The sequence below is a fragment of the Mytilus trossulus genome, chromosome 9 (assembly GCF_036588685.1).
Source record: "Mytilus trossulus isolate FHL-02 chromosome 9, PNRI_Mtr1.1.1.hap1, whole genome shotgun sequence".
Lineage (NCBI taxonomy): Eukaryota > Metazoa > Mollusca > Bivalvia > Mytilida > Mytilidae > Mytilus > Mytilus trossulus.
The window spans coordinates 51,171,845-51,185,752 of NC_086381.1; the positions used below are offsets into that span (position 1 = coordinate 51,171,845).

General features: G+C 33.9%; 1 protein-coding gene across 1 annotated transcript; it reads right to left on the bottom strand.

The window, feature by feature from the left end:
* Positions 1-5,109: 5,109 nt before the first annotated feature.
* LOC134684731 (fucolectin-6-like) lies at positions 5,110-9,446 on the bottom strand. Its single transcript, XM_063544037.1, has 3 exons — positions 9,383-9,446; positions 5,765-5,986; positions 5,110-5,321 (listed from the first exon to the last, which is right to left on the bottom strand). Exons 1-3 carry the CDS (start codon positions 9,444-9,446, stop codon positions 5,110-5,112), a joined length of 498 nt encoding a protein of 165 aa, XP_063400107.1.
* Between the last annotated feature and the right edge of the window lie 4,462 nt (positions 9,447-13,908).

Genomic DNA, 13,908 nt, shown 5'->3' on the forward strand with positions numbered 1-13,908 from the left:
TTTACAAAACTTTGAATTTTTGGAAAAACTAAGGATTTTCTTATCCCAGGCATAGATTACCTTAGCCGTATTTGGCACAACTTTTTGGAATTTTGGATCCTCAATGCTCTTCAACTTTGTATTTGTTTGGTTTATAACTATTTTGATATGAGCGTCACTGATGAGTCTTATGTAGACGAAACGCGCATCTGGCGTACTAAATTATAATCCTGGTACCTTTGATAACTATTTACACCACTGGGTCGATGCCTCTGCTGGTGGACTTTTCGTCCCCGAGGGTATCACCAGCCCAGTAGTCAGCACTTCGGTGTTGACATGAATATCAATTATGTGGTCATTTTTATAAATTTCCCTGTTTACAAACTTTGAATTTTTGGAAAATCTAAGGATTTTCTTATCCCAGGCATAGATTACCTTAGCCGTATTTGGCACAACTTTTTGGAATTTTGGATCCTCAATGCTCTTCAACTTTGTATTTGTTTGGTTTATAACTATTTTGATATGAGCGTCACTGATGAGTCTTATGTAGACGAACCGCGCAACGTACTAAATTATAATCCTGGTACCTTTGATAACTATTTACACCACTGGGTCGATGCCTCTGCTGGTGGACGTTTCGTCCCCGAGGGTATCACCAGCCCAGTAGTCAGCACTTCGGTGTTGACATGAATATCAATTATGTGGTCATTTTTATAAATTTCCCTGTTTACAAAACTTTGAATTTTTGGAAAAACTAAGGATTTTCTTATCCCAGGCATAGATTACCTTAGCCGTATTTGGCACAACTTTTTGGAATTTTGGATCCTCAATGCTCTTCAACTTTGTATTTGTTTGGTTTATAACTATTTTGATATGAGCGTCACTGACGAGTCTTATGTAGACGAAACGCGCGTCTGGCGTACTAAATTATAATCCTGGTACCTTTGATAACTATTTACACCACTGGGTCGATGCCTCTGCTGGTGGACGTTTCGTCTCCGAGGGTATCACCAGCCCAGTAGTCAGCACTTCAATGTTGACATGAATATCAATTATGTGGTCATTTTTATAAATTTCCCTGTTTACAAAACTTTGAATTTTTGGAAAAACTAAGGACTTTCTTATCCCAGGCATAAGTTACCTTAGCCGTATTTGGCACAACTTTTTGGAATTTTGGATCCTCAATGCTCTTCAACTTTGTATTTGTTTGGTTTATAACTATTTTGATATGAGCGTCACTGATGAGTCTTATGTAGACGAAACGCGCATCTGGCGTACTAAATTATAATCCTGGTACCTTTGATAACTATTTACACCACTGGGTCGATGCCTCTGCTGGTGGACGTTTCGTCCCCGAGGGTATCACCAGCCCAGTAGTCAGCACTTCGGTGTTGACATGAATATCAATTATGTGGTCATTTTTATAAATTTCCCTGTTTACAAAACTTTGAATTTTTGGAACAACTAAGGACTTTCTTATCCCAGGGATAGATTACCTTAGCCGTATTTGGCACAACTTTTTGGAATTTTGGATCCTCAATGCTCTTCAACTTTGTATTTGTTTGGTTTATAACTATTTTGATATGAGCGTCACTGATGAGTCTTATGTAGACGAAACGCGCGTCTGGCGTACTAAATTATAATCCTGGTACCTTTGATAACTATTTACACCACTGGGTCGATGCCTCTGCTGGTGGACGTTTCGTCCCCGAGGGTATCACCAGCCCAGTAGTCAGCACTTCGGTGTTGACATGGATATTAATTAAGTGGTCATTTTTATAAATTTCCCTGTTTACAAAACTTTGAATTTTTGGAAAAACTAAGGATTTTCTTATCCCAGGCATAGATTACCTTAGCCGTATTTGGCACAACTTTTTGGAATTTTGGATCCTCAATGCTCTTCAACTTTGTATTTGTTTGGTTTATAACTATTTTGATATGAGCGTCACTGATGAGTCTTATGTAGACGAAACGCGCGTCTGGCGTACTAATTTATAATCCTGGTACCTTTGATAACTATTTACACCACTGGGTCGATGCCTCTGCTGGTGGACGTTTCGTCCCCGAGGGTATCACCAGCCCAGTAGTCAGCACTTCGGTGTTGACATGAATATCAATTAAGTGATCATTTTTATAAATTTTGCTGTTTACAAAACTTTGAATTTTTGGAAAAACTAAGGATTTTCTTATCCCAGGCATAGATTACCTTAGCAGTATTTGGCACAACTTTTTGGAATTTTGGATCCTGAATGCTCTTCAACTTTGTATTTGTTTGGTTTATAACTATTTTGATATGAGCGTCACTGATGAGTCTTATGTAGACGAAACGCGCGTCTGGCGTACTAAATTATAATCCTGGTACATTTGATAACTATATTCATGAAAATACAAACGTAAAGACAAATATGATTAAAAAGACTAAATAAGAATAGCTGTAACCATCCAATGTCAAATTTGTTTGAGTAATTTTTCATTATTCATATCTTATAAATAAATAAACACAAAAAAATTAGCAGCTCATAATATCATCAGAAACTTACAGTGTATCGACAGCGATATTGACCTAGTGCTCGTTACGAAAACTACATTTCTGTATATAAAGAGCGCCCTGAATGCTTTTCTTGATTGACCTTCACCATAAACTAATCAAATACTGTGGATTCATTCGTGGGTACCAATTTTAGTGAATTAAGAACAATTTAAATGTTCATGGATATTTAATTTCGTTGTTTTTCCGGAGTCTACATTGTACATACAAGCCTAAAGGTAATATGTAATTCATTGAACTTTTATTTGCATGGTTCTTCTTTGCCCATGGAATCAACCAAAAATGGCATCCAACGAATACAATTGAATCCACAGTACACACACAATGAAAGCCAAACATCAATAACTGCTTGTTCACGTGATCAGAAGAGCTGTGTTAACAACAAAACTTGAATTGAAAAATGGTTGGGTGAACCTGGTTATATGGCTAGCCAAACATTCTATATATATATATGACAATGTTTAAAATACCGCAAACAATGACTAAATTATACATGTATGTGAAATCGCCAAGTTGTCCGAAAGAAACAATCCACAATGATTTTCAAAATAAAACGACTTTTGTAACTTGCAAATCGACCTTCGTAACATTTGTATCTTTCAACTCGATACTTGACAACAAATGAACATATGACATATTTCTTTAATAGTAAACAACAAGATAAAACATACTACAGAGGAAAAAATGAGCAGTATGCTGAAATTTCTATTCACAACATATTTGTTGAATATGGAGGTATTTTCAAGAGAACAATCTGTGTCGACCTCTCCAATTTTTCTTTTGGTTAGTAGTTCCTTCTAACACTTGTCAAAAAAATATGATCATTGACGCCCGATCATTAAATTTTACAGTAAGATATATATTGACCATGTTTAGCAATCCAAACTTTTCTGATTTAGTTCTATAATATATCCTTCAAAACAAGAAATTTAAAAGCAGGATTATCCACCATTTTCATTTGAAAATGTCTGAACCAAGTCAGGAATATGACAGTTCCTGTCCATTCGTTTTTTATGTGTTTTGTTATTTGATTTTGCCATGTGATTATGTACTTTTCGATTTGATTTTACTCTAAGTTCGGTATTTTTGTGATTTTTCTTTTTAAGAGACAGCATGCACCTCAACCTCATTGTATATGAATACCTCGAATAAAACAGAGGTCATCTAAGTACCAGGATTTTTTACGAAAAAGTATATTATTATCAAATATCGAAAATTCAAAACGCAAAGTCCCGAATCAAATGACAAAATCAGAAGCAAAACCACATCAAACGAATGGATAATAATTATCATATTCCTGACTTGATACGGATAGTTCCGTATGTAGAGAATTATGGGTTGAGCCTGTTTTTGTAGCTAACTAAGTCTATCACTTGTATAACCATGATGACAGTCGCATAAAAATCTATTAGTGTGACAACGATGTGTGAACAAAACAAAATATGATAGGTCAAAATGTCAAAAATATGGGAACAAAAGTCATTATTGTGTTATAATATTATTATCTATACAAACAAACAAACGAGAATAGTATAATTCAAAATTTTCAATTTCCCTTACTATACTAGTCATATATTAACTTAACTTGAATAAAGGATATACATTTATAAAACAATTCGGTATTCAAGACATCGACCCAGTGGTTGTGAATAAACTCATCACATAAACCAGGATGTACATTTTGTATTTGCACAGTAAGAGTCTTTTGATTTCCTTTCAAGAGATAATATTAGAACTAAAATACTTCGACGGCAAATATATCCAATCTAAAATGAACTATTCGTAACATTCCTAATATCTGATTAATAACTTTTACATGATTAACTAAACTGAAAACCTGGCCTAATATTTGATTAAAAAAAAAGAACTAATTTGCCATTGCACAAGGTCATGTTTTTCTCTGGCTCTTTATGACGTCTTTACACTAAATGCATTGCATGTTTGATGTGTACGGATGGATAGTTTAGGTTAGATGCATGACTTTTTTATAAGTTGTAAGTGGCTTTTAACTAACTGTCAGATAACTGCGATTACTCTCAGATCTGTTCATTGTGTCTTTTTGTGTCGGGACGTATAAGTACCCGGTCACGTCCCCTTGTATTTTTGTCAATCTGATGAGTTGAGGCTTTTTCAACTGATTTTTATAGTTTGTTCTTATGTTGTACTGTTATACGACCGTCCCAGGTTAGAGGGAGGGTTGGGATCCCGCTAACATGTTAAACCCCGCCACATTATTTATGTATGAGCCTGTCTTAAATCAGGAGCCTGTAATTCAGTGGTTGTCTGTTGTTTATGTGTTACATATTTGTTTTTCTTTCATTTTTTATATAAATGAGGCCGTTAGTTTTCTCGTTTTAATTGTTTTACATTGTCTTATCTGGACCTTTTATAGCTGACTATGTGGTATGGGCTTTGCTCATTGTTGAAGGCCGTACGGTGACCTATAGTTGTTAATGTTTGTGTAATTTTGGTCTCTTGTGGATAGCTGTATCATTGCCAATCATACCACATCTTCTTTTTTATAATTATTGATAGTCATTTGAAAGTTTTGTAATCTTTTATTTAACGCCAAACTAATCAAATCAGCCATTTAATGCATAAACTTTCACTTCACCAACATGGAGATATTCTCTCCCCTTGATCGTTAACCTTACGTAACGTGCATATTTGGTATTATCGTTACATGTGAATATGAGATGTTCTCCATTGCGACCAGGTCCTTTGTAATGCGTACACAAATACATCTGATTGTGTGCAGATCCAATTGTTATGTCCAAGTCGTGAAGTCGTTCTCCTGAAAGGTTAAATGAATAATAAGATAATTGTGGTTTGCTAAACTAATTGAACACAAAGAGAATTCAATTATGATACAGAACAAAGCAAACAACAAACAAAGTTTTAAAACATGTCAAAACTAGTGATAATTAGAACAAACTAGTTTGTATTGTCCGATAGGTAACACCAATAAAAACTAGATGAATATAAAAATGTCATTGGCAAATGTTTAAAGTAATATGGGTATTATTATCATATTCAGGACGGGAACACGGGTATGATATACGAAACTCTATGGTGTACACGTATGATATAACGAATAAAAAAACACGTCACACAATGTTGACAAGTATGCATAGATAAAATCTAATTATCAGTTATTAATGTTTTCTAGCTACGAATAAATGTATATGAAATTATTGTTGATGTCATTTGTCTTGCTAAAGTGGTCACATTACTCACCACAACAACCTTTCCTATTGAAAATTTCTATCCTTTCTATCTTGTATGCTTTGCCTAGGTCAACCTCCCAGTAAGGTGCAGTGTCAAGTCCTGTATGTGTATGTGTGTCTAAATTTCCATCGACAGCGGCACTGGCGTAAGCATAATAATCTGAACTTTGCTTTGTTCGTTTTCCATATGCCACTTCACTCGCAACTTCTCTTGGTTGGACGACAGTTGGCTCTATGAAAAATATTGACATCTATGAATTGACGCTAATTATGGACTACATGAAATTCATATAAAATGTGGCAATATGAACATTATATTGTTTTTTTTAGAAAGGAACGACCCACTGAGCCATGCACTTTTTATCTTTTGTCGAATTGTACTAGTCATACATCGGCGTTAAGATATATTATAGTTAAATTTAGGACTTTCTCATTTGTCAACGGATTCATTTTAATTTCATCCTGGATAAAGGCTATGCATTTCAATCGAGATATGGCAGCAAAATTCAGACAGTTTTCTCCAGATGCAACATACATTAAAATGACATTGTTTTTCAAACTCTTCCATTTAAAAACTTCTACATATTGTTACATATTTGTTTTTCGTTCATTTTTTGTACATAAATTAGGCCGTTAGTTTTATCGTTTAAATTGTTTTACATTTGTCATTTCAGGGCATTTTATAGCTGACTATGTGGTATGGGCTTTGCTCATTGTTGAAGGCCGTACGGTTACCTATAGTTGTTATTTTCTGTGTCATTTGGTCTCTTGTGGAGAGTTGTCTCATTGGCAATCATACTACATCTTTTTTTTTTATTTTCTAGGTTAAAAGTTTTATAAATGCGCAAATTCACGAATAGAATTTCACACTGCTAGAAATTTTTATATGCGTCATCCGACAGATACAAATAGACATCCATATATAACGACTAGAAACAAATTTAATCAAGTCAAACGTAATGCACAGTTTAACTTCAAGAAAAGGAAAGGAATCGAACTTTGTTATATTGCAAAAGGGGAACCTAGAAAGTTTTGGTCCGCTGTAAAACCGAAAAACAGATCAAAATGTTTAGTTGAAAATAATGAGATGTTGAACTATTTCGAAAATATTTTGGGATCGAACCCACCAGAACTTTGTGATGAAGTTTTACATTTATTAAACAATACCGACTGTGGTGAAATAAGTATTGATATTCTCGATTCAGAAATTACAGAAGATGAAATTATAAAAGCTATACAGAAACTTAAAACTGGCAAAAGCTCGGGAAACGATGAAATAATTGGTGAAATATTAGCTGCGAATCCTCTTTTCTTTGCGCCTATTTTTAAAATTCTTTTCAACTCTATGTTTGACAATGGAATATATCCAGATAATTGGACCGAATGCATAGTTATCCCTGTACCCAAAAGCGGTGATTTGTCGGACCCTAACAATTTCAGGCCGATTGTATTGGTGAGCATTCTTTCTAAGATATTTACTAGCATATTAACGGAACGTTTGCTGTCGTGGTCGGAAGACGAAGAGATATTAATAGACAATCAGTTTGGATTTCGTCCTGGTCGTTCAACTGTTGACGCAATTTCACACTGCATGGAATTATATCACATGTTTTAGTACAAAAGCTTCAGCTTTTTTGTGCCTTCGTGGACTTTCGCAAGGCTTTTGATAAACTACACAGAAGAATTTTGATATACAAACTGCTAAAGAATGGCATCAGTAACAAATTTGTTTCTACAGTGAAACTTCTCTAAACCGGTCCCTCTTAATACCGGTTCTCCCTTCATACCGGCCAAAACCTCAAGTCCCGGCCGGCATGTATGTAAATAAACGGTCAGGTAACATTATTAAAACTTTATATTCATCAGTGCGTCTTCGTGTACGATCTGGAGGAGTGCTGTCAGATGCGTTTGACAATTTTCTTGGTGTAAAACAAGGGGAACCTTTATCGCCTTTGCTGTTTTTGTTTTTTATTAACGACATTATTCAAGATATTTCCGTTGAAACAGATGAAGACATCGTGTCTCTAAATGGATTTTTAATATATTTGATCTTATTTGCTGATGATACCGTACTTTTTGGAAAATCAACGAATGTGTTGCAACATTTACTGAATAAATTACTACTATATTGTAATAAATGGAACATAGAAGTAAACACGGAGAAGACAAAAGTTGTTGTTTTCCGAAATGGATGGAGGCCTGTGGTAAACTGTTTTTATTACAACGACAGAGAATTAGAAATTGTGAACTCCTATGTATACCTCGGTGTATTGCACCACTATAATGGAAAATTTTTACAAACTCAAAAGCGTTTATCTCAACAAGGATCAAGAGCTTTATCTTCACTAATAAATTCATTGAAACAAATATATGTGACTACTGAACAACAAATTTTCCTATTCGATAGTATGGTTGGATCCGTTTTAAGTTATGGGTCTGAAATATGGGGTTTTCATCGTACTGGTGATATAGAGCTTATATATAATAGATTTTGTAGATTTATTTTGAAACTTGGTAAAAAAGTCCCTACAATTTTTTTATATGGTGAACTTGGGCACTTGCCATTGCATATTTTGAGAAAATATGAAATCCTGAAATATTGGATTCATATTGTAACTAGTAAACCTCATATTGTATATGAAGTTTATAAACTTTTGTACAAAGATGCAAATAATGGTAAAACTAATTGGGCGTCTAACGTAAAAAAATTGTTATGTAACCTTGGATTTTATGATGTATGGATTTCACAAGATACTAGTAAATTATCATTTGATTGTATAAAAACACGTATTAAAGATCAATTTTTACAAAGCTGGAATACAGCTTTAGAAGAATGTAATAAACTTTGTATTTATAAACGATATAAACTAGAATTTGGTTTTGAAAAATACTTAGATGTTCATTGTAATGTATCTATATTAACAAAGCTACGTAGCGGCACACTTAAATTAAATGTTGAAGTTGGTCGTTATCTAAATACTCAAAGAGAAAACAGAATTTGTATGTGTTGTAATATGAATATTTTAGAGGACGAGTATCATTTTGTTTTATCATGTCCTGCGTATAGATCTGTACGTATAGAATTTTTACCTTTATTATACTGTTCTTGGCCAAATCGGCACAAGTTAGATAATTTATTACAAGCTCATTCTAAATCTCTGACAGTAAAACTATGTAACTATTTAAATGCAGCTTGGAAAATTAGCTCGCATATATTGTCATAATATTATTGTATACTCTGTAACGACTGTCCTCTGCTGTCTTTTGTTTGTCATATATTGTATATATTTTCGTTTGTCATAGCATGTATATGCTTCTTGCAAATAAAGTATTCATTCATTCATATTGACATTGCAGATTTTTAAAGAAAATCAATAACATCTATTTAAGCTTTTTGCGTTGCGTTGCGTTGCTTTGATTTTTTTTTTTTTTTTTTTTTTTTTTTTTTTTTAAATCTTTCGATATTAATTCCTGCATCGTTTGCTTTACAGTATCGCATATCGGACAGCAGCTATTTTAGGCATATGCCATTGCCTTGCAAGGAAAGAAAGACATGGTGAATTTATTTAGCTTCTGGAGAACTCTTTTTCTATTCATAAAAATAACCGCAATATACACGTATACATACCTTTGGGAATTCTTCGAAGTAATTCTTTTAGCATTTCAGATAACGTTGCAGTATTGCTGTTCATCGTTGATTGTAATTTTTGAAACATTTCTGAATCATATCCTTTTATAATTGACAAAAAAGAAATCAGAAGAAAAGAGGACACAATCATCATATTTTGAATTTGTGATTTACCCACTTCAAGATTTAATTTGTCGTTGCGATACACTCCCAAACAAAAATCCGACTGTTACTACTAAAAAAGTTAAACACGCAAACTAAGCATTAGTTTTGTATTATATCATACGTGTATATGTACAATATATTTGAATTTTCATTTTATAATACAGAAAATCATTAAATAGATCATATAATTTTAAAAAAGTTTATTCTATTCTTAGTAATGTTCAAATTCTTTTATAAAGGAACAACCTTAAAAAATAAAAATAAAAATATCTGTATTTGTCTGACTTTAGTTTTCACCTGTTGATACGTGCAGGTTAATGTTCTTTTCCGTAGATATGTTCCTTAAACAATATCGTTTGCTATCATAGAAAACCTAATCCGACGGTGTTTTGAAGACATGAATTTAATTGATGAATGAGGAACTTTTGTTCTGAAGGTCATTATTGAATTAATTTCTAGACATTAGAACGATTTTAAAATTAATTTAAAATCACTTACGCGTCTTGCTTATCATCCCAAGGGGTCGACAACAGTTACACAAAAAAAAGTCCTTCCTCTTTAGCGTTTTAAAGGGCAGAATATAAATCAATGGGTGAAAGATACAAAAGTAAAACTGACAACGCAATGGAATAGAAAAAAAGGGAATGAACTAAAAACAATAGTCTTAAAAGCAACAGAGACTGAGTAGCATGACCATTCAAAATTGGAAGAGATCTCATGTGCTTCAGAAAGTTAAGCAGATCTTCCTCCACAAATCCGGATCTGTTTTCTCTCAATCGATTTATGACTTTCGAAAACAGCGGTATACTACTGTTGCCTTTATTGCATCCGTCATGTTGTTTATACAGTTACAAAGTCGTAGACAAAGTCTCATTTTGTAACGACATATTCGACAAAAATCTGGAACATATCCTTCGTCATCTATAAACCAGATTTTCTAAATCAGCCAACCAACCACGATAGCGTCACTTATAATGATAATAAAGGCAACTCTACACACTATTCTCTGTATGCTCAAGTTTGACTTTTAACTAACATTTTAGTCCAGTCAAACTAGCCCAAAAAATCACCCAACCTCAAACAAATTGCAACAAAAGGTTTCTTGTCATAATTCGATCTATTGACATATTCTATTGAACATATAAAAAATCGACAGAAATCGATGGGCTAATTTTCGGGTATTTTTGGGTCAAAATATATGTTTTTGAACAAAAATCGCTGAAAACTGGAAAATTTCTTATATTTTATTATTATGACAAAACGATAAGAAATGAGTGTAAAAATAAGATAACAGTTATGAGAACTACCTATAATAGTGGCAACATTGGGGAAAAAAAGTTTTGAAAAAGAGTAATTTTGGGTTAAAAACTGCATTTTTGTGACAAAAATCGGCAAAAACTGATTGTTTTCTATTAATTATAGTAAATATATAAATAAATCGGTTTTTCACTATTTTAGACAGTATATAAAATATCATTATAAATAATACCGAATTCTTTTTATTAACATACGAATTTTGGGGTGAAATATGTACTTTTTAGTGACAAATCGAGATAAACTGAAATTTAAGATAATCACTTCACCAAAATGTAATATATAGATACTTACTAATTCATTTATCTTGACTAAGTAAATAAGTCATTCGAAAATTATGAAAAAAATATATAGAGCTTATGTCAAAGAAACAATGTCACATCTTCATATTATGAAAAAAGGGACTTATTTAGGTAGTTGCCTTCTTGAAATATAGAAAATATAACTGACAATAATATTTAATATTTGTTTCAACTTGAGTCAAACATAAGTTCATCAGCTGCTAAATTAATGTCACCATGCATTGAATTCATATAGCTCTGTCCACGACATTCGCTACACGAAATGTTACATTCTAAACCATGTTTTCTACATGTGCAGCGACGAGTATCACAATTAGTCTTGCAGTTGCAACGTATAATTGAAAGGAGTCTTTGTGGAGCGGGTTGCTTTTTTGTCTTGATAGGCATAAGTCTTCCAGTTACAAGTGTCCAACCAAAATCAGAAGGATCTATCTCTTCTCCTCCGATCCATGTCTGAACTTGTAAATAAGTCCTTAAGCTATGATATTTAGCAGTCTCGGTAGTTGGCGGAAGAGTGTGAATTTGGATCACTTCTTTGCAAGTAAGAACTCTGTTAGCAAATTTTTTGTACCTGAGAACGTCAAGTCCTTCGATCGGAGCACCTCCGTACAAAAACGTAATTATTTTTTCCCCAGCATTTATAATGTCTTCAACAAGAGACCCTTTTAAAAATATCTCAGCAAGATCTTTCAATATTTGACTGTCAATAAATTTCTTTAATGTAGCTACCTTTCCTACACCATACAGCTTTGATGTCGTGTCACAACCGCTTATTGCGTGAATGATCGGAAGGACTTTGCACATGTTTTGTCCAAGAACGCCTTTCGTTTTATTTATGTCCCATACTTTTGACTTTGTCTTCTTATCATGATTTGGTTTAAAGATCAGATTCAAGGATTCAAAATTGTTATAGTACAACAGAAGTACCAACAGGTCAGTATCTTCACCAAGGAGTATTGTTGGGTGCGAAATGGCAGATTCTACTGCAGTTTTAGCGATCAAAACGTCTGCATCTGCTGAAGCATGCTTTGTTTCAATTCCGTTTGCATGCATATGTCTACTCAACATTTCAATAAAGTTCTGTTTATTTTCATTATTAGCCAAAAATAATTCCTTTTTTGACCTAAAAGGCGTTGTCTCCGTAAATGTTACTTTTGTACCAAATATTCCTTTGGTTCGCTTAAGATGCATTGCATCTTTAGTATCAGGACCGGACACGTATCCATCAAATACTACAACAATCGAGTCATAACACTTTATGGAATCAATATACCTTTTACAAATTTCTCCAAATGTCAACCCACTTTTCCACGGTATTTTATGCATAAGTGATCCGCCATCAACAACATAACTGTAGACAGTATCTGTATAGTCTGTACTGCAGTCTCCAAGATTCCAAATCGCATCTGCTAGAGTTGACTTTGATGCTGGCCTCATAAATCCGGACGAATCAAACATAGAACTTGGTTGACTAGACAGTTCATAAGCAAATATTTCAGATTTGTCTTCATATATACTGTCTGCTGCGACGACAAATCTCTGAAATAAAAGTTGTGGGTCGATTGATGCCATTTCAGGTTCCGAATTTACGCAAGTAGGTTTGTCTTGAAGTGTGATAGCCTGGTATTTTCTTTTGAAAGTAAACTCTGATACGCATTTATCTTCCATCGATTTTAATTTACTGAGTCCAATATCTTGCTGATACACCCGTCTCTATGTTTCTCATACCCTCTTCCTCCACAAATGGGTTTCTCTCTTGAAGAAAGGAAGCAAATATCATAGTATCTTTAGTATCCCGTTTTTTACGACTAACGCCATCTTCTTTATGTTGATCTGAGGAATATAATTTTGTCCCGGTAAATGTCATCATTGCATTATTTACCTCAGCACAATCAGACATAGATAAAATCCAGAGTGCTCTCTGGCTTTCACTCATACCTCGTCCTCTGGTAAGCCCTCCTGTTGTCTTAATGCTTCGCATTAAAGCTTGCTCAATAGCCAAATCAGACGAAATACCTGCCCAATATTGATCTGTTCGTCTGATCACATGGTATCCTCTTTCAAAAAGAGCTGCTACTTCTGCATTTTTTTCCTTGAGACATTCCATTTGATTAAGATAAATCCATGCAGACTTTGCATACAGATTGTGGCCAGAAGCTGTAAAGTATGGTAGCATAGCCTTGAGGGATTCCAAATGTAAATGCCAATTACCAGTCCTCTCTGCCTTTATAAAATCCCGGAGGATGCATATCATGTCCATATACTGAAACCAAAGCTTTGCTGTTCTATGCTTCGTTCGCGACTGTCGAAATTCTTCTATTTTATCTCTTATAATGTTTAATGCATTACTTTGATTGATATCGGTCAGAGTCACATCTCCTTTCAAAAATAAATGTAATAGATCAGTGGCATTCGAAAATTCTTCCGTATAGCATGTATCGTGAATTTGAACTTTGGAAGTATCATAAGTTTGAGTACAGTCTTCATCTTCGTTTTCCTCTGAGCTTACGTCTATTTTTTCTTGAGTACTTCATATTTTAATTGCCTGAACGAGTTGGATTGTTCCTTGTAGAATTTGATGTTTATTTTCGCTAATGCAGTTATTTCTTTTATGCTTGGATTCGTACGAGGTACAGCTCTTGCTGTCTTGATGCCAGGAGTGGAGGCTGATATAATACCCATCCCATGAAAAGTTCCTAACCCATCTAAAGATCATATGTTGTGGTCTACATTATCTGCAACGAA